The 20776-nt window shown below is 36.8% G+C and overlaps 2 protein-coding genes and 1 long non-coding RNA gene across 3 annotated transcripts; 1 reads left to right on the top strand and 2 right to left on the bottom strand.

Annotated features, from left to right (window-relative positions):
- Positions 1-1850: 1850 nt before the first annotated feature.
- On the bottom strand, positions 1851-14677 carry trarg1a (trafficking regulator of GLUT4 (SLC2A4) 1a). Its single transcript, XM_089121219.1, has 3 exons — positions 13671-14677; positions 4961-5087; positions 1851-3542 (listed from the first exon to the last, which is right to left on the bottom strand). Exons 1-3 carry the CDS (start codon positions 14052-14054, stop codon positions 3520-3522), a joined length of 534 nt encoding a protein of 177 aa, XP_088977345.1. The 5' UTR covers positions 14055-14677; the 3' UTR covers positions 1851-3519.
- On the top strand, positions 5669-19513 carry LOC148973353 (uncharacterized). Its single transcript, XR_016146878.1, has 9 exons — positions 5669-6124; positions 7272-7392; positions 7554-7767; positions 7862-8001; positions 10404-10454; positions 15382-15461; positions 16480-16633; positions 17028-17086; positions 19375-19513. It is a non-coding gene; the product is annotated as an uncharacterized LOC148973353 (long non-coding RNA).
- On the bottom strand, positions 15670-20398 carry aipl1 (AIP like 1 HSP90 co-chaperone). Its single transcript, XM_089121218.1, has 7 exons — positions 20258-20398; positions 19931-20105; positions 19418-19597; positions 17669-17857; positions 16980-17156; positions 16684-16825; positions 15670-16578 (listed from the first exon to the last, which is right to left on the bottom strand). The coding sequence occupies exons 1-7, from the start codon at positions 20353-20355 to the stop codon at positions 15965-15967; spliced, it is 1575 nt and encodes a 524-aa protein (XP_088977344.1). The 5' UTR covers positions 20356-20398; the 3' UTR covers positions 15670-15964.
- Positions 20399-20776: the final 378 nt, after the last annotated feature.

Below are 20776 nucleotides of genomic sequence, written 5' to 3'. Positions count from 1 at the left end.
GTGGGCATACATGCAGGGTTGTTATAGAAAGAAATCCGAGTTTGAAAACATTTCACGAGATGGGCATATGTGCTCTCATCTTTTTTCAGATTTCACAAAATATTGTGGAAAACAAAACACTGGATAATTTTATTTGCATCTGCATCCATTGCATTTCGTGCTGTTTTACTTCCTTTTCTGGTCAGAATGTCTAAATTTGGTAGTTTCAGCAGTGTAGTGTACATGTAATGCAAAAATCTGATACGGGTCACTTTTAAAAGATGATGTAAGTGGGTCGTCGAAAAAATCGGATATAGTCAGAAAATCGGATTTGGGCATCAAGATCTGCAGTGTAAATGCAGCCTTTAGGTTTAGGTTTGGAGCTGAATTCTGCAGAGTAGTGAACCTCCTCATGCAGGATGGGACACCCCTGGCCTACATTATACTGCAAGTTCAGTAAATACTTGAATGCTACTCTTCACGTTTTTGATTTTGCAAAGAGTTTGATCTTGAGACTCATTCATTCGCTTGAAAGTGCAACACAATTTATCAAAAGTTGGATGTAATCCTGGATCGACACATTTTAAACCAAGTGTAGCCCTAAGAGTTAAACCATCTCATGAATGGTGTCCTATGCCCTAACCCTACTCCTAAACTAAGAGGACATTGATTTATAGGTACATTACTGAACCAACAAAGGATGTTGATCCAGAAACATGCCCTTCTTGTGTAAATCTTATTAACCACGTTTAAAACCAGTGGAGAGGAATATGGAAATTTAACCTGTGTATGCAAAGCCAAACTAGATAGTTGAGGCTGTTGCATTGCCATTAAATCGTTAACAATATTCAGTGGACTTCTCCATGTTTTTGTGATGTACTGGAAAAGGATTAAAAGATATTTTGTACACAATTTCTTCCTGATGAACTATTTTACAATGTGGCATGCATAGTCATAAAAAATATATTAGTTATAAAAATGCCCCTGGAAATGTTAATTTACATGACTCTTCCAGGTCTAGAAATCACTCTTAAAATTAGGCTACCTCTTTTTTTCTATGTGAACCCTGGTTCTTCAAAGGAACGAGAACTGAATTAAAGTGAATTAAAATAAAGTTGCTTATTTTAATACCCGTTTCATCTCGTTAGCCGCCAGTGAGCTTTGTTGAAGTCTACTTTTTTCATTGAGAATCTCTGTTTTAAATCAGAAATATCCATGTCAGGGTTTCCCGAACAGGAATATATATAGACCACATTGGTGATGATATTCTGAAAAGCCAGTACCGAATTACATTAAAATTTAAAACGGAAAAAATCGACATCCATAGATGTTTTAAAATTCATTACATTCTTTGACATCTCACATCAAATATATAATTTAGGCCCTTGGTGTTCAGCTGACAAAATGCTCTATGGCTGTATCTTTCTTTCTTCTAAGCAAATAAAACCATTTCCGATTGTGATCCTAGATGACTAATGACGGCACTTCAGTCCATTTAAGCTGGTGGCTAGATTTGTGTGTACTTAAACACTTTGTGTCACTGTGAGTGAGAGAGCACTGTTAGTGCTGAGTGCTGGAGTGAGGCTGGGCAGAGGGCCATACTTAGAGATCAGAGAACCAGGGAAGTGCAAAATCAGCCAGTAGATCTTGTGCCATTTCCTTAGCCATGCATTATTTACAGTAGCGATGGGAGCATGAAAAATGAGGCTTGTGTATATGTGCAAGGGGCAGGAAGGCTTTGAAAGTTGTTGTCGTCTTCCTTTGTTTCTTTGTGTGGTGTGGTTAACATTTTAACTTTTTTTGCTAATGCAGTAATGTCCTTGCTTATGTTTCTCCAACACTGCTGTACAGGATCAATTGCTACAAGCAAGTTGTGGACCATGCATGTTAATGTTTATTTCACACTTGCAAAGGTACATAGAAAAACATATTTTGTACACAAATCACAGTTTTAAAAGACACATAGCAGCATTTTTGCATCTCATTCATATTGGCCTAATGGTTATTATGAACTACACAGTTAACATAATTGTTTAAAGTGAAGAAAAGAGTTTTAGGAAAAAAGGAGCATTAGATCACATGAATTCACAAAACAGTAAATTATACAGTACAATGGTTATAAATGAAGTCGTAGGTGTTGAGTTGCTAACAGTCTAGATTCAGGAGATTACACGTGAAGGTCATACAAAAGTATTGTCAGGACATGAGAATAATGATGAAAAATAAGGGATAAAGTGCTTAGAAATCTAGGAAAGGGCAGTAAAATACTTAATTCAGTATGAATGAAACAGATGTGCTGTGGAATGTGTCCATCCTAACCTCAGTCTACCTAACCAGTTAAGTGCTGTTATGTATCTGTACCTCTATTTTTACAATCTCATATTTAATTTGTGTAATTTTGTCTTAATAAGCAGTCACAGAGATGCAATCAACACTGTGAGACGTGTCAAAGAAAAGTTCCTTAAACAAGCTCATTCTTGGTGAAGATAAAAAAAAGTGTTTTGTCCACCCACAGCATGCCTAAATATTTCTAGAAATATGCTGATATATATCTCATATTTATAAGGGTTAAGTAGGGAAATTTATAACGGGGAGACTGGCATTCTGTCCTGGAGAGAACCCTGGAAAAGATGAGTAGTCCTGTGATTTGTTTAGGACACCGATATAAAGGTCTTGGCACAGAATGGTGCTGGCCGTTGCATGCCTCTAGGTGAATGTCCATGCTCCAGCAGTTTTTGTCAGGAGAGGCCTGGCATGCGTAACGTAACAGTCTTACCTCTCTGAAGGAAACTATACTAGTACAGGATGTGTAGTGGAGCCCCATGGCTTGGACGGAGCCATTGAGAGAATATAGCACTGGACAATGATGTACATTCCCATCTGTAGATACCCACTACTCTCACAGATAAATAATTAAAAAAGATACTAATAAAAAATGCTGACTGTCAGTTATTCACTTACAAGATCAGGCATGCAGGTGGTCATTTTTATAATCAAAACCTACAAAATAAATAAACAAAAATGAAAACTCCAACCCCAATGACCATTACTGTTAAGTCTGACAAGGCTTCTAACAGTCTTGTCATTCCTAGTTGGTTCCCATAGCTTAAACTCCACATATAAATCTTTTTATAAAACATACATCAGTAGTTATATTGCAAATATTTCTGTGCATAATTTATGAATGCAAGATCAACCAGGAGTAATATAAGGTTAAAATGCAGCTTGCCAGTCGTAGCCATGTTTTTAAAGACCATCTTTGAAAAATTTCCCTCGTCCTTTGACTTTCTTGCCGAAACATCAGTGTTTCTCATTTACATAAAGCAAGCCATCACCATTCTTTTTAACATAATGGGATTTTGTTTTTTTCACTGAGCATGCTAAGCTACTGCATGCATTTTTGATATTTAATCAGATCTTATGTAGATGCTACAGTCCTAATTTATTTTTCAACTTCTGTGGCATTATTGTTAAGAGGGAGATCTTATTTTAATTATGTTGTGTAAGTTTTTCAGTAGTGCTGTAGATGGGTTTCACGTCTTACTTAATCCCCTTTCCAGTTACTGAGGATAGAGCAGAAAAAAAGAGCATATGAATCATAACAGCAACAATGAGTGTGGAAATAATAATCAACCTATCAGTATGTGACCTGCTCCATCATTTTTGTGTCATTTCGGCCTAGAAACTAATTTCGAGTCTGAATGAATTTCTGTTATATAATTATGTGTACTCCAAACCGTTGTAGATATACAGTATAATCATGCAAATGGTGGCTGTCATTTTAAGAAAATCTCCCTAAAACTATTTTCAGATATTTCTGACAGAATTATGTAACTTACTCAAACATATCAAATAATCATGTTAAGTAAAGATTTTATTAATAAGTTTTATTCAACAAGGACACATTCAATTGATCAAAAATGACAGTGAAAACATTGTTACAAAATAGTTCTATTTCAAGTAGCTGTTCTTTCTATTAATCAAATGGCGCTTTTCCACTGCGGGTACGGCTCAGTACGGTTCGGCTCGGTGGGGCACGGTTTGGCTTGGTGCGAAATGGTTTGGCTCGCTTCGCTTTTCCACTGCGTGGTTCGGCTCAGCACCGCTCGGTTCGCTTTAGCTCGGTTGCTTTTCCAATGCAGTTAGTACCACTTTAAAGGAGTAGTTCACTTTTAAAAAACTTTTGCTGATAATTTACTCACCCCCATGTCATCCAAGATGTCCATGTCATTCTTTCTTCAGTCGAAAAGAAATTAAGGTTTTTGATGAAAACATTCCTGGATTTTTCTCCATAAAATGGACTCGAGTCATTTGGCTGATTCAACAAACAAAATGAATGAATTGACTCGGAAAAAGATTCGTTCATTTTTTTTTAAAAGTGAACTACTCCTTTAAAGTGGGGTGGGATAATAGACTGATCCGTAACAGCAGTGGCTGTTACTGGCTATTTAAATCTAGCGTGTTTGGTTTCCCTTGTTGTCTTTTGGTCGCAAATACAATGACGCAGGTAGTGACGATTCTGTCTGACCAATCAGTGTTCTGCAGTTTTTCACATCACATTTTAGTACCGGTACGGCAGTGGAAATGCGCCATAAGTGAGCCGAACCGAGCCGTACTGTACCATGCAGTGGAAAAGCGCCAAAAGAATCCTGAAAAAAAGTATCACAGCTTCCACTAAAATATTAAGCAGTACAATTGTTTTCAAAATTGATAACAATACGAAATGGTTCTTGAGCACCAAATCAGCATATCAGAATGCAGCATCAAAACGAAATGTATTTTATTTTCTTGATAAAGTTAGCATGATCTGAAAGCCAAGACTTTTATTTGATCAAAAACAACACAAAACAGTCCAAATTAAAATTTTTGGCTGATCATATTTCTCCACAAATGGAGATGATTCATTGTGATTTCCGACTCAAAATAATAGAGCGTGTCACATCTATCAAGATATCAAATCAAAGCTTGCAAAAAGACGTACCTGCAACCACCACATAGATTATGATGCTTAGGAGGCCCACTATGATAGCCACACAGCTAAGCAGACGAGCCAAGCGTCCCAGGCGTCTCGCCCCATCCATATCCCCCTGCTGTAGACTGTTTCTGGACTGTAGCGAGACAAAAAAGAGAGAAAGTCACAAAAAACTCTGCACTATATAATCTGTTTCAATACTTTTTTCCAGTTAAATCATTGGCTGAAATCTAGCAAGGAAGCAAAAGGTCAGAGGTGACTGAATTGTTCAAGTGATTTAAATACAGGATAAGATAAAACGTGTTTCCTTATTAGTGCAGCCCTATGCCACAGCCACCCATTAGATGGTCAGTGTTCCCTAGAGAAAGCCTCTCCAGTAGACTGCATTAAAGGAATCAATACTGAGCAATAGATTGTGCAGGAAAAGCCTCTGACACAGTGGCCAACCAATCTCTCCACCCTCAAATACCAATTCTATTCTCCATCACGTAGGTGTCTTTTTTTCATCTTGCGATATGACGCAATCTCACGTTATCATAAAAGAAACTCTGACGTTGCTGTCCGCGGTCCTGAATGGACTTCCTGGAGCTTCCCGACACACTTTAAATAGCGAGCAAGTTGAACTTAATATGTACGGATTGATTCCCAAAATCTACGCAAGTTCATTTGTGCAACTTCATATTTCTCTTTTTTTCCCTTAGTTTACCAGAGACAAAGGGTCACAAATTATATTAATTACAGTGTTATTAAGTATTATTGAGATACTGTTATAGTTTTTGTTAAAATCAGTTTTTATTTTTATATATTTTTCGGGTGTGACCCTGTAAAATTTTTCACACACTAATGTATTTTCAAACTACTTTTTGGTTTCAACCTTAATTCAGTACCCTCGGACTTGACAGCTCCCATAATGATGTACTATTACAAACAATTTTTTGGAAACACTCGTTACTCTATATTAATATGATGTATGACAAAGATGACGTTCACTCAAAAATAGAAAATACTGTTCTTCCAAACCTGTGACTTTTATTCTTCTTTGAAACAAAAGAAATGGCCAAACAAAGCTAGTAGGCTCAAATGGTGTTTAGTTCCAAACCAAACGTTCATTAAAATATCTTCCTTTGTGTTCCAGAAAAAAAAATTTGCATGCAGGTTTGGAACGACAAGAGGGTGAGTAAATTATGAACTATCCTTTTAAGATGATCTTTGTCTTTGTCAAAATTCAAATGTTGAAAATGAGTAGCATGGAAAAAAAAAAGCAAAACACATTATGGCTCAGAAATCCGTAATGTTGTATAATGTTGCAGACAGTTTACAAACAGTAGGAAGCCACATTCACATTCATCCCTATAGTGAATGTACAGCCAAAGACTGAAAGGCCGTCTGTGGAACCATTATCCTCTTAATCATGTCTTCAGCGTTCACTTAGAGCAGACGGTAGGACAATAGCAGATAGGATTACAGCTCTATCAAACTGGTTTTGTTGGAGAAACTGAAGAGCTTCCCCCTTCACACACAATCGTCCCTCACCCACAGGGAGGCTCTGCTTCCACAATGTCAAGCTGCAGTTTACCTGTTGCTTTTGGAGCCACAGTATTGAATTCTCCTCATGCCATTTACAGAATCTTGAGTGTTTGTCTTTATCAAAGATTGTAAAATAACTATATGTGCAGTACCATTCAAAAGTTTAGGGTTGGGTCAATACAATTTTTTTTTTTAATGAAAGAAGGCTCTTATGCTCACCAAGACTGCATTTATTGGGTCAAAAATGCAGTAAAAACAGTAGCAGTATTACAATTATAATCAAAGTGCAATTAAAATAAATGTTTTCTATTTTAAATATTTTAAAATGATATTTATTTCTGTGATGGTAAAGCAGCATTTTTGCTCATTTGGTACTTTTCTAAGCATTTTCTTATTATCAATATTGAAAACAATTTTTTTTTTTTTTTTTTGGAAACTGTGATGCATTTTTTATTCAAGTTCAAAAGAACAGTAATTATTTGAAATAGAAATCTATTGTAACATTATAAATATTCTTTAAAAAATAAATCCTATCCCCAAACCTTTGAACGGTAGTGTATACGTGCACACACGTAAACAAATCATTGTGTTTCCTCCTAGACCATCAGGTTTGTCAATTTGAGCAAGTTTTCAACCATAAGACTCGATGTTGATGTCCAGATTTAGCACAACTGGGGGACTTATGCAACTAACATTATACTTCACCTGCAAACAGCGTCATCTGAACAGCATAATTTGTGGAGCTTCAGTTATTTTGTCTTGTGAAATATATATTTAAATATCTGTTTTGCAGATGTAGATCAACTCCTATGGCACTTTAGACCCGGAGCCGTACCCTTCCCTCTCTGCTAACCAACCCATCGTCTCTCAGTTCAAATAGCTTACTGCAGTCTGGCTCGGACATCCTAGCAGGGGTATAATATGTGACTGGAGCAGCACAATGTTATTGATTCCCAAGACTAATCACTGCGAAAAGCTGTGTCAGCACATTTAATCAGTGGGAGTCTTTTTGAAAATATTGTGTAGTAAAATGCCATCTGCCATCTCACGGCCGTTCTCACCTGCTTTCATTTAGCAGGATGACAGTGCAGTATGCCGTCGTCGTGATGCAGGAATGCAGCTTCCGGCTCTTTGTGTTTTAAGGTGCTTTTTGCCTGACTGCGGTTAAGAGAATGCTTAGAAACGCCAGTGGATTCTAATGGCCTGTGTGCGGCTTTTCCGAGCAGAGGAGGGGTGTGGTCCAGTGACACGGCAAATGGATAATGCTGATTCCCCAGGAGCTTTGGCTTGTAATATATTTCTCATAAACTGGAAAGTATTTGCTAAATCTTGTGGGCTGATTTGATGACCCCCTTTTCTCCTCACTTTCTCCCATAAACACAGAAGAAAGCTCCCCTCCCCCTCTCAACCTCTCCTGCTGCAGCCTGGGAGTGAGCAGTAGCTCTTAGCGTTCCCTCACAAGCCTGAGCCATTAATTATAAACAGCCATGCCAGAGTGACTGTAGAAAACCTGCACAATGGAGGTAAAGTCCCCTCTCTTAGTTTTTCTTTTTTTTTTTAGCCCAAAATAAGTTCATTTTCAACTACAAACCAATACTATAATATTTTTGTATTAATTTAATTATATTGACAGTAATAATTAAAGCCACATTCAAGAATATTTCAGGTTTTTTAACTAACTGTTCTTCTGCAATTATTAATATTATTAGCCATCTTCTTTTCATGCCATAATCATGACTGCAGGTGGCAACATTAAAGGAAGTGCTGCTTTAAATGTGAGAGATGGGGTCGATAAAAATTGCCTTACATATCATGATTTAAAAATTTTACTCTATTTTTTTTCATTGTTTACACACTTTGGATAGACAATATATCAGTTGATATTGTATATTTATTGTGCATGTTTTTGCCTCTATTTTTATATTTAGATTAGCTTTTTTGGGCATCATCTAATGTCCACTTAAAATTAATAATTAAAAACTATTTTTTTATACTAATAATCTAGTATCACAGTTAAATTATTTAGGAAATTTGAAAATGAATACATTTTCATACTGTGCAGTATAATGTTATGGTGCCTAAATTTGTTTGTAACATTTAAAATGTTTTTTTAGTTTTATTTTTCATTCTTTGAACCAAAAATTTGTGTCGATAGTGTAGTATTTTTTTTAAATCTGCCATTTGTCGGTTGTCTTAAATATCATTAACACAATTATGGACATATGGCATGTTGTTCCCTCCCTGAACTATATCTGCTGACGTTGCTATTTGATCACTCTCAGAAAAAAAGGTACAAAAGCTGTCACTGGGGCAGTACCTTTTCAAAAGGTACACTTTTGTACCTAAAGGGTACATATTGGTACCTTAATGGTACATATTAGCACCTAAACCAATTAAGGTATCAATATGCACCCTTTAGCTACAACAGTGTACCTTTTGAAAAGGTACGACCCCAGTGACAGCTTTTGTACCTTTTTTTCTGAGAGTTACTATTTTTTATCATTATTGTTTAAATTTCTTTATTTTTAATTTCCAGTCTCTCTATTTTGCACATGGAAACAAGCTTCTGTTGTCAGTGCGTGAGCAGGTGCACTTGAAACATGATCTCACTGGCTGTTTGCTTTCATAATGTAATGTTTCACTCAGCATTGTGAGAACATGATGACACCATATTACAATATAGGGCTTGTTTGAGAGATGAGCAACAAGCTGCTTAACGCATCAATATTTCCTAAAGCTATTTCATATGAGATATTGAAAAGCTGGAAAAGCAGAAATTGGCAGCCCATTGTAGTCTCAAATTCCTGTTATAATATCATGTACACAGATATGGACACAGAAACAAAGCCGTTCAGCAGCTCTGCTTACCATATTTTACCAGCAGAAGCTGCAGTGTGCGCAATTACTGGTCCTCCCATTGCACTGAGATTGTCCAATTAAATTCACTTCAAACCCCCATGCCAAGCAAGTGATTCCTTTCTGCTTCCATGAGCTTCAGCTTACCATAACATCTAACAGTATTGCCTATATAAACTCATTGATTTCAGCATTCCTGGTGCATACCTAAATGCATACCTGCACATTGCAATGTTGCCAGTTACTAGGTCTCAGCTGAATTGGACAGTTTAGATGTCAGTGGCTATGAGCCCTTGACTCTGGAATCATCCAAAAAGGATTTTTTTTTTATGGGATTCCAACACAAAATTAAACCAAATTTTTTTTAGCATCCCACTTTTGTAGACTTCCTCTAGTACCAGTGAAAGCCTCACAATTTCATTGTCTATTGTTCTTATTTCTTCTTTGTGCTCTTATTTTGAAAGTGGTTTAGTCCCGTTTTGGTCTATAAATCTGTCCTTGTCCTGAGGGTTGTGCCAAAGTTGGACACCTTAAAGGCACAAATGTTGACTTGGGAATTATAGGGGAAAAAATGATAGAATGATTAGCCTGTGACACCGATATGACTAAAGTGTGAACTTCTTAATGAAAATGTGCATATAGTGAGATTTAAAGTTTAAATCAGATGATTATGTTGCGTCTCTCTCTTTATTGTGATCGTCTTAGAAATCTGAACTTGTCAAAAGTAACATTAATATTAAATACTGTCAAGATAAATACTTTTATATGTTAGATTATAATTATTTAAAATTTTGATATATGCAATGTCATGACTCTGTCTCTCACTCTTCTAGCTGCCTTTTTGTTGTTTTGTTTTAAGCAGTTTTAGTAATAAAAAATAATTTTCTAGTTCAATAATAATTTTCACCCACATAAGAGTTATGATGATCCAAATTTTGAAAATCCTGTATACATTCTATTTTGTATTTATGTTATTTGTGTGTGTATATATATATATATATATATATATATATATATATATATAAAGTTTTTTAAAGCAAAACGGTTATGTTATTATGCTATTTTAAAGGTTCCAACAGTTCCTGTTTTGGAGATCTCCTACAATAGGTTTACATCCAAGGTAAAAAAAAACACTCCAATTTTCTCATAACATTTGCAGGATCAACTCTTTTTCTTATTGTCAGAAGCAGTTCGATAAAGGATTTGTTTTCTCTAAACCCTTTTGTTTTCTCTAAACCTCTCCAAGAGCTTGCTCTGCTCTGATTGGTTAGACCGTCCATTCTGTTGTGATTGGTCTACCACTTACAGTGCTGTTGGAAGCTAAAAAATGAATGAGGAGGAGGGTAGTGAATGACAGGGTTGAGCGTGTCAGGGTTAATCTGCATTTAAAGTTAGACATCAATCTTCTTAGTTTTCCTCAATCAAAAATAAAAAATAACCCGAGGTGTGTAACAGTGTAAGAAATTTTTTTTCTGTACAACAAGAAATTAATCTTTGATGACTGAATAAGTGCAAATCACCTTTATTCCATAATAAATTCATTATTATTCCTTTATTCCATAATAATGAAGTGACATCTCACTCATAGTTACTGCAGGCAGGAAACAGAAGAATAGGAAATCTCATCAGCAAAACTTGGAATGGCTCCACGATTTGCTACCTATGTACCGAATGCAATCAAATATTAATGTCACTGTCACTTGATGGTGGATCTGGTGAAGAAGCTGTCAGCGATCAAAATATTGATTTTGAAATGTTGAAAATGATAGTTTTGAGAATATGCTTGAGATGGTGGATATGAGCCATGCTGAATGTGGGAAATGAGCTCTGACGAGAACAGTAATGATGGTCAAACATCTGCTCGATCTGAACCTTTCAAAGCTCCAAAAGCTAACAAAATATGCTTTATTTTATTCTTCTCTATTGTTACTATAATACACTGATTTCACACAGCCGCCATTTTGAAATGGCTCAAGTGGGAAGAAGACCGGAAGTGTTGCCTTTTATTATAGGAGAGTCGTGAATGTGATGGCGTATTGTTGTGTTTAATGTAGAATTTACTTATTCTTAAAATTTACATACATTTCTTTCATACTTTAGACTATATACAGTGAAATTAATTTATAAATATATAATTTAGAACGTAAAAAAAGAAGCAGGAACGAACTATATCCTATCTTGGATATTAACATCCAGTAGTGTAAATCGCGGCAGCAGCTTCAGGTTGGTAGTCCAAGGCATTGTTGTCTATCTGTACTTCAGGGGTTCTTCCCACCGGAGCCTCGCTTTCGATTTCAAAATGGCGGCTGCGTGAAATCAGCGTATATCAGGAGAGTTTTATATTATCGCAACTCCGCAGACCTTTTACATTTACAAACGGCTGTATAACACACTACATGAAACGTAATATCCAAAAAAGCATAATAGAGGTTCTTTAAGGATCAAAATAAGACAGATGGGTCGTTATAGCAGGGCAGAAGGCTAAACTGATCTGTCTTGCCCTCTGTTGAATTGTCAGCAATGCTCTGCTTTCCCCTGTCACTCTGTTGACATGAAAGAAAGGCATATTTGGAGGCTTATATAAGGCTGGGAGATGCTATTTGCATGAGCGTTGTCAGTAGAACAGGTGTTTGCAGAATATTGGTTTCGATGCATTATGTAAAGGATTTCGATTTTTTTTTTTTTTTTTTTTTTTACAAGAAAATGAAGCACATTTGTATGGTGCCTTTACACTTGATGAGAATTTAATGCTCTAATTTATGTTTCTCCAATAGTGCATGTCCCACTGAAACACTTAGAAAGTTGTAATGAAAACTGAGCACACAATGATTTAAAATTCACTTAAGTCTTATTACATTTATTGAAATGATATATTTAAATGCTGCTGGAAAGTCTCATTTGTATGATCCTGCTGAGGTTATACTGTACGCTGCTTATTCACTGTTCTTTCAGAGAGAGGGGATGAAACAGTGAACAAAAGCACCCATCTTTGATCAGAAAAAGCAGTGCACATTGTTATCCGCTAACAAGAGTATTTTTTTCCAGAGGGACAGTCTTGTCATGGATGTAATCTCTTGTACTGTAGGCTAGGTCTTTATTAAACAGATAAATGCACACACTCACAGTGCAGTCCCCCAAGTTACTTGAATGGAAATAATGATATTTTTTAGATTATATTTGGCTTCTTCTTTTTTAATTATTATATTTGTATCTATGCTTTGAAAACACGTTTTGCCTCTATGGTTGAACCTAAAGCTCGTTCTACCATGTTTTTTGGTTTGTTTTTGTTTTTAATCAAAATTAGGCTTTCTTTAATTTTCTGGCTTTAAAAGAACATTCACACCCCATGTATACTTCCTAATGACTGTTTTGCTCCACAGTCCCCATGAGTTTCTGCTGTGTAGGAGCTTTGTGTGCGGTGGATGTAGTCTGCACCAATTTTCTGGCGAATAGCTCCCAAGCACGCAGTCAGGTCCGTTTACCACAAGCACATGCAGGGCTGTAAATCACACCTGTCAGTGGGTTTGTGCTCTGGTCTCTCATTGCAGCTCCTGCGCTTTTGCATATGATTTGCAAGAGTATGGCAAGTCACATTAGCAATTATAATCAATGCTATCAATTTAAAGCTAAAATAATTCTATTAAAACTAACTAATATCTAACTATTTAATATGTTATTTTAATTGCTAAAAAGTAATCCAACTAGTGATCATTTTCACTTTCTCTGTACTTACAGTACATAGTAGCCGTGTGCCTTTGCTATAGTCAGAATCTCAATTGTAGCAAGTAACGTTTCCATGATGAATTCAATGATGGTCAAATAGTATTTATCAACTTACCATTAGTATTAACCTTATTTATTTCTTAGTAAAACGATCCCAATAGTTACTAGTGTCGGTTTCAGTTTTGTTAGTAGCCTTTTCTCTTATTTTAATTGTACACTTTTAAAGTAAACTATTAGCTGTTTACTTTCACAGACTTTCTAGTCATTTAAACTAGTGCTGTCAAATCAATGAATCGTGATTAATTGCATCTAACATAAAAGTTTTTGTTTATATAATATGTTTCCAAACCTGACCGATAGTGTACACGCACACACCCACACATATATATAACGTTATACTAGTACCATATAGCTTTAAGGAATGAATGTAAAACGGCTTGCCATACAACAGACACGGTTTACTGAAGTAGCCTAATAGTGATTTTTGTGTTGTACTTTTATCACAATTTCCTGTCCGTAATATATAAAATGTGGGAATTTTTGTATGAATTACGAAAAAAAAACCCCACCTTGAATTATTTCAATTGTGACTTATTGATCACTGTTTACTCACCATAATTGAATAGACCAACGCAACGATGCTTAGTGGCCACACGGGACAAAAGCAGGAAAAAATGACCAGTATGAGGTAGTCTTTGGGTTTCTGCTGCTCTTGGGCGGCATTCCCGGTGGATGAAGTGTGGCTCAGGCTCACTCTGGACGGGGAGAGAGGAGCTGATCCGAGATGACCCTCTGATCCGGATCTCAGCGGCAGACTGTGGCCGTTCTGATCCCCGTCGAGATCCTTGTCACCCCCGACATTGACCGTGAAGGAGCTGGAGGTCTTCACCCCGGTGGGCTCGGTGGTCACGAGCAGTTTCTCGGTCTCGGCTGGTTGGGTGCCGCCGCTCTCCCCCAGATTCGATTTCGCAAACTCCGTATCGGTGTTTATCGCCATTGTGGAAATCCAAAGTTAATATTTCTGAAAGAAAAAACTCCTTTTGGCAGATGTGAAGTAGCCTATTATAAAAGTAGTCAGACGGCGCTAAATTCCCATTATTTAAGATTTCTTCAACTTCAAATCACGCGTTTGATTGTATTGGGTTAATATTACGAATAAAGAATAAAGATGTTAAGATTATTATAATTTTGCTTTGCAATTTATTTCCAAACTAATTAAAACAAGTCAAAGAGCCGCTGTGGCATTATCCTCCCATGTCGATATGGTCATCCTCTCTTTGTGATCAGGTTTAATGGATTCAGTTCCGCTCAGTTCAATCCAGATCGGAAGACGATCTCCTCTGCCCACACACTTAACTAAACCACAGAGACGGGACTCATCTGGACTTCAGCATCTCCACCGCAGCATTAGCTACCCAAACGTCTTAAGAGGCGTAGAGAAAGCTGTTTTCACGGGTAAATAAATGAAAAAGCGGGTGCTTTGCGATCTTTTGTGATGTTGCAGCAGGTTAAAGTTGCGCAGCAGTAAGTGGGATGTGCCTCTCTCACCTCCTCTGCATCAATGATGGAGGTGCACCGGTCCTGCAGGACTCCCCATGCAACACTCACAATCTTCTTCCCTGGGGATGCTGCAATACCTCCCTGTGCCTTTTGTGAGCCTTATATATATATAAAAAAAAAATCACTTGAGCTCTTATTATTTGGTTATTAGCTAATTAGTCAAAGATCCAAGAGGTTGAAAGGAGAATAGAAGAGAGAAAGCAGCCCATTTTTTCCCTCAAGGAAAGCAGGCTATTTGGAAAATTGTAAAAAAAAATAAAAAAAATTGCATTTTTATTATCAACAATAAACCTCAATATTTAATTAATCAAATTAGAGGATGGTGCTTGAATGATTTATGCATAATGCGCTGTTTCTCATTTAATCATAATTAAATCATTAGTCTGTTAAAATGTTCTTGGTTGTCCCGACCCAAGCATGCACTAGGAGTGAATGTGCTGGAAAAATGTGGATGGAGTCAAGGGAATCCCCTTAAAACAATTTCATATGATGTATTGGTATTGTTCCAGTTTGTCCTAACATCATTGCAAGTAGCCTATTTTAAATCTCAGTGCAGACCATGTACATATAAACTAGTGGTTTCCCAAATTAGGGTTTGCTAGTTGATGAAAAGCTAATGAATTAAATCATAAAAATACAATTTTAAATGAATCCTTTTAAAAGAAAAACAGTCAAAATAATATGATAAAATTACATTTAACATGCAAATGTGTTGTTAGATTTCACATTATTAACTTAAAATTTACTTCTGGTAAATATTTTAGGTCAAAGAATGATACGAAAAGGGGGAATCCTTTGAGTATATTCAGCATGGAGCAGTTCACTTTTCAATCTGTGGATCAAGGTCAGTACGATTTTTTTAAAGTGTTCTATGAAAGGCAGTGTAATAAGATGTTTCTGCAGCATAAGGCAGAATTTTTCACTGTTCACTTGACATGGCAATAGCAATCTGACTAATGTTTAAGAATCAAGAAATCCAGTAGACGTCAATTAATTAATTAACAGTTCAAATATTTTAATTTATTCAAACATTATTATTACATTTGATATTATTTCATTCTTTACAAGACTGTTTGCCTATATGCATAAAGACTGTTGAACATGTGAAGGAATTATCATTAAGTTTATGAATATCATATTTTGAGACAACATGCTACTGAACAATTAGCCCCACAACATAGTAATTTAGTGAGTAGCCTACTATTTTATTGGATGATTGGCAAAATTAGAGTCACTAGATAAAATCTTACATTACAATACAAAGCATTACTAAGTAAAACAGGTCAAAAGGATTTGGTTTGACCACACACCATCATTGTTGCTCTTCTCATGAAAAAGTTGTGATGCTTAAGGTTCATTTACAGGTGTTGAGTATTCTGGTGTAATTTGAGCAGTAGACGTTTGTTCTGAATCTGAAGACACCGGGTCCTGGTCTGCTTGTTCTGGACATGTTGGCTCAGGAGTTGCATGTTCTGGAGATGTTTCCTCAGAAGTTGATTGCTCCTGAAGTATTTGCACTGCATTCAATTGTTCTGGAGTTGCAGCTTCTCTGGTAGTTTGTTCTGGAGTTGATAAGTTGTGTTCTGGGATCACATGATCAGAGCTGGTGTTTGGTGTTTGTTCTGGACCTGATTGTGCTAAAGTCATTTGGTTTGTTTGTTCTTCAGCAGTTTCTAGTAGTGCTTCCTCTGGATTCTCTTGTGTTGGTGATGTTTGCTCTGGAATCTCCAGCTCTAGAGACTCTTCCTGTCTTGATATTTTTGTGAACATGCCCTTGTACTTCAGTCTGTCCTCCTCGTTTTTTACTTCCATTCTCATTTTGAGAACTGCAAGCATTTTCTTGACTGTCTTTTTCATGCCAGGGTCCAGATCCAGCACTCGCGTGAAATCATCTTTGGCCTCGGCTTCATTCCACACCTCCATGTGCGCTTTGCCACGCAGATAGTAGGCTTTCATCGCCCCTACAACATACAGAGAATGCTTACAGCTGGTGTGTTTGACTGGAAAACACATCAGGTATTATCTTCTCATCAGATATACTGGGAGAACTAACAATTTACACTCACCAGGGTGCTGGTTGATGATGTCAGATGTGTGTTCGATGACCTCATAGTACTCCTCCATGCACAGCAGACACTGACAGTAGTTTAAAGTCAGCATGTTGGCCATCTTCTCTAGTTTTAGCCAAGGAGCTTCCCATGCCTTTTCCTGGGGAAACATACACATTTCAGTTAATTGAGATGTGTCATGCCTGTTTTAATATAACATTAGTGGCTGTTTTATTCTATATATTTTTCCCAGAATATAGTAATTTTTAAGCTACTGAATGTATTAAAAACCAGCTGCAGAGGTCTATTCTTACCTTTGTCTGCACATTCTTGATACACATAATGGCTTCTTTATATTTCAGTGTGGCTTCCTCATATCGGCCCTGTTTGAAGAGCTTGTTCCCTTGACCGTGGAGCACAGGTACCGCTTTCACCCTCTCCTCATCACTCAGAGCCCAGGACTCTCTGTCATATTCGTTTGGCTGCTGTACCTGAATCAATTATTGATATAACTAATTTACATTTAATATCATGGGTATCTTGAAAAAAGAGAATGAATAGGTTTGAAAATAATCCCCTGACTCCCCCTAGTGGTCATTTTGCGTACTGCTTGTGCACAGATCCACTTCATATTGCAGATACACATAATACAATGCAATGAAAGATTAATGCTGGTGCACATATATGGCAACAATCTTAATAAAGACCAGGTCCAGCACACTACTGTGCCCTGCAAAGTATATTTCAAATATTTATTAGCGCTGTAACGTTTCAGTCTAAAAATCTTCCCAAATGCCTGAGCAAAGTCTTTTGACTAAAAGCTTGCAGAAAAGCCTTCTTAATATGCTAATGCAGTGTTTGGGACCTCTTCTTCACTTAGCCTACTGTAAGTGAAATCCATATTAAATACAGATCAAGGAATGCTCACTATATCAAATATCTGCTCATTTAAAAATGAATGCAAATATTTTTCTCAGTGAGCCTAAAAGAATTGAATTCAGACCTTGAGAAGTTCCATTACAAAGTTAAGAGGCTGTGGTTCTTTCTGAAGCTCGTCCAGGTCGTCATAGCCCAGGCTGTGGTAGGCAAACATATTGGCCATCCCGCAGGTGTGAATGTGCCAATCAACCGGATCTTTCCCCACTGCGATACGCCTCAGACTCTTAGCCACTATTGGATACAATCCGGTGTGCTTCTCGGCCACAGAAAGAAAACATTAAACATTAAAAACATTATGACTGCTAAGCTCTAAAATAAGCCATTTTCTGTGTAAAAGTTAAAATTTGTATGGAATAACTGAACATATTTCAAATTCCATCAACTATTTTAAAATGGCACTTTTATAAAGCTTGAAAGTGTGTGTTAATGTTTCGGATGTGTCCATAACTGTGTTTGTATTAACAATCTTGGCATTCCCATAATGCTCGAGGCTGATGCAGCCACAGTAATCTACCTCATGTGGTGGAGCTGGGATGGCAGCTGTAAATGATGATTATACCATGTGGAACAGACTCAGATTAATCCTATTTTGTACAGATTTAAGCTTTCCATCAGGCTAACGTATGACATGCTCCAGTCTGGAACTCACTATGATATTTCACAGCCATACAATTATGTCACTGAAACATCACCATGTCTCATCCAAAAGCATTTACTGTGAAAAGGTTTAATTACTGTTCTGACATTAATTTCATAATGAGTGTCCTGTTAAATGGTATTTAATGGTATAATGGATTTTTTGACCCTCATTCAAACTTGAGGTGTAAGTTCAGTGTAATCAATTATGCGTACACTACTGTACAAAAACTTGAGGTCAGTGTTTTTTTGTTGTTTTTTTTGTCTAAGTGTTCATATATAAAGAAATCAAGTATTTTATTCAGCAAGGATGTGTGAAGTGTCAGTAAAGACATTTACATTGACTTTTACAAAAAAAAAAATGTATTTCAAATTTCTGTTCATTGAAGAATCCTGAAAATAATAGATACAGATAATAGTAATACAGTTTTCATAAAAATATTAAGCAGCAACCTGTTTTTTTAACATAAAGAATGATTTATGAAGGATCATGTGACACTGAAGACTGAAGTAATGATGCTGAAAATTCAGCATTGCATTACAGGAATATGTGTAAAAATAGCCATCACAGGTTAAAATAGAAAACAGTTATTTTAAATTGCAATAATATTCCACAATATTACTGGTTTACTAACAGCCTTGGTGAGCATGCGAGCATTAGATTTTTTCAAAAACATAAAAAATCTGGCCAACCCTAAAACTCGAACACCAGTGTATATTTATTTAATCTTACATATATTGATTACTTAAATTCGCTCCATTGAGAATTTGAGGGAGGATGTACAATGTAAAAAAAAAAGGTTGTTTCCACTTAAAAGTCTCTTTGTGCTGCCTTAAGTTTAGTCAACTCAAATAACCAAGTTGTCATTTCACATTTCAGGCTGACTAAATTTTAAGTTTTAAGGCCGCATGAACACACTTTTTTAAGTTTTTAATATTTTTAACAGTGTAGAATTGAAATTACAATTTGAATTTGATGAAGTATAAACCGGATTTAAATTCAAATAAATTCATATAATTGCAATTGTAGGTTTTAAAATCATAACAAGTACAATACATATTATACTTAATAATAATTTTTCATTAAATTCTTTTCAATTCAATTTAATCACAAAGTTGTATTCACCCGAGTAGTTTGTTCCCCTACAGACCACATGGAGGATCACAAAATACTTACAATGGCATCACACCAGAACTCAGCCACCTCTCCTATGTGCATGGACATGAGCAGAGTCTCCCAGACATCCAGTTTAAACATGTTCCCGATCACCATTTCCATGGGCATACCTGCCTTCTTACTGTCATCTATCACGGTGCGATCATCATTGCAGAGCTGTGTGCGGAAATGGAACGTCACCTGTAAGCAACGTGGAAGGATTGCATTTAGTTTTGGTTCAATTTGCTGTTATTTCCACAAAAAACCAAAGCCATCCCTAAAATTCCTTATAAGCCAATATACTGTGCCATATGCTTTTTTGAAATCAGACATTCCCAACAAGAGCAAAGACAAACTTATTAAGAAATTAAAGAGTCAGGAAATCGACTGTGTCTACTCTGGATTCTAAAATCCTATAAAAGACACCCTGTTACATTTGTAACGAAAAAAGACATGATCCTTAGATTAAATTAGTCAAACAATTAAATCACTCGCATCTTGGAACCGGTTCTATATATTGGACTGAAGCTGTACCTTAGTTCCTGTGATAAATTTGGGCTTCTCTCTGGTCCCTCCATGCAAGATGGTCTTCTTGATCCCTTCAACACCTAGCATAATGCTGTCCTCCATGATGTCTGCGATGTATTTGTAGTGGAAGTGTGTTTGTATTTGTATTGTGCGACTGAAGAGGTGTAAAGACTGACTGGAGCTGGATTAAGAAGGCCAAGATAACAGGATTAGGCCCAACAGCCCCACCCTCTCATCCACAGAAGGGCTTTCCTCAGCATTTTCACTACGCCCATCTCTAACTAAGAGACTAGAAACTTCTGGACAAAGCCGAGGTTCTTCAAAGCCAGTCACCTTCTGTTCATCCTAACATTGTGGTCCACAGCCATGCTGAAAGAAAGGATATGATGTAAAGCTGAGTATGGACTCAACGACCCCATCATCACACACATGTGGCCGACAGCTGGATCGCAACTGGTATGTTACAGGACTGTTGGTGCCGAGCCCCTGCCGAGACAAACATTTGGAACAACCCAGCTTATTGCCGTTTTGTAAGACTGTCCTGGATTATGGAAGGGAAACGCTCAATTACACCCAATTATGGTTTTTACAAGCCATATCAGAACATTGTGTACTGGCCAATCATCACATATCTTACACCCTATTCTGCAGTATTAATAAGCAGGGGGTTCACATTGGACAAAGGATCCCCATTTTGCACACCTCTCCCCAGATGCTGCCCTCGTGTCTCGAAGTTGTCACAAAGCGCTCCCCATCCAAAGTGATCGGGGCGTCACATATGAGGATAAGTCCCGTGCCCACTCATGAGCGCTCACGCTTACTAATAAATACTTCGCCCAAAAAACTTTCCCA

Source organism: Pimephales promelas, chromosome 16 (assembly GCF_988280905.1).
Source record: "Pimephales promelas chromosome 16, fPimPro1.hap1.1, whole genome shotgun sequence".
In the NCBI taxonomy this organism is placed as follows: domain Eukaryota; kingdom Metazoa; phylum Chordata; class Actinopteri; order Cypriniformes; family Leuciscidae; genus Pimephales; species Pimephales promelas.
This window is presented reverse-complemented; position numbering and strand designations above follow the sequence as displayed.

What these genes read in the sequence shown, in the direction of transcription:
- aipl1 (XM_089121218.1), bottom strand. Translation starts at nt 20,355, where the DNA reads ATGTGTGTGATGATGGGGTCGTTGAGTCCATACTCAGCTTTACATCAT. An exon ending in AATGTTAGGATGAACAGAAG is followed by an intron (nt 20,106 to 20,257) that starts GTGACTGGCTTT and finishes TTCTTAATCCAG; the next exon opens with CTCCAGTCAGTCTTTACACC. An exon ending in TTGTAATGGAACTTCTCAAG is followed by an intron (nt 17,157 to 17,668) that starts GTCTGAATTCAA and finishes TAATTGATTCAG; the next exon opens with GTACAGCAGCCAAACGAATA.
- trarg1a (XM_089121219.1), bottom strand. Translation starts at nt 14,054, where the DNA reads ATGGCGATAAACACCGATACGGAGTTTGCGAAATCGAATCTGGGGGAG. An exon ending in CGTTGGTCTATTCAATTATG is followed by an intron (nt 5,088 to 13,670) that starts GTGAGTAAACAG and finishes GTCTCGCTACAG; the next exon opens with TCCAGAAACAGTCTACAGCA. An exon ending in AATCTATGTGGTGGTTGCAG is followed by an intron (nt 3,543 to 4,960) that starts GTACGTCTTTTT and finishes CTCTATCCTCAG; the next exon opens with TAACTGGAAAGGGGATTAAG.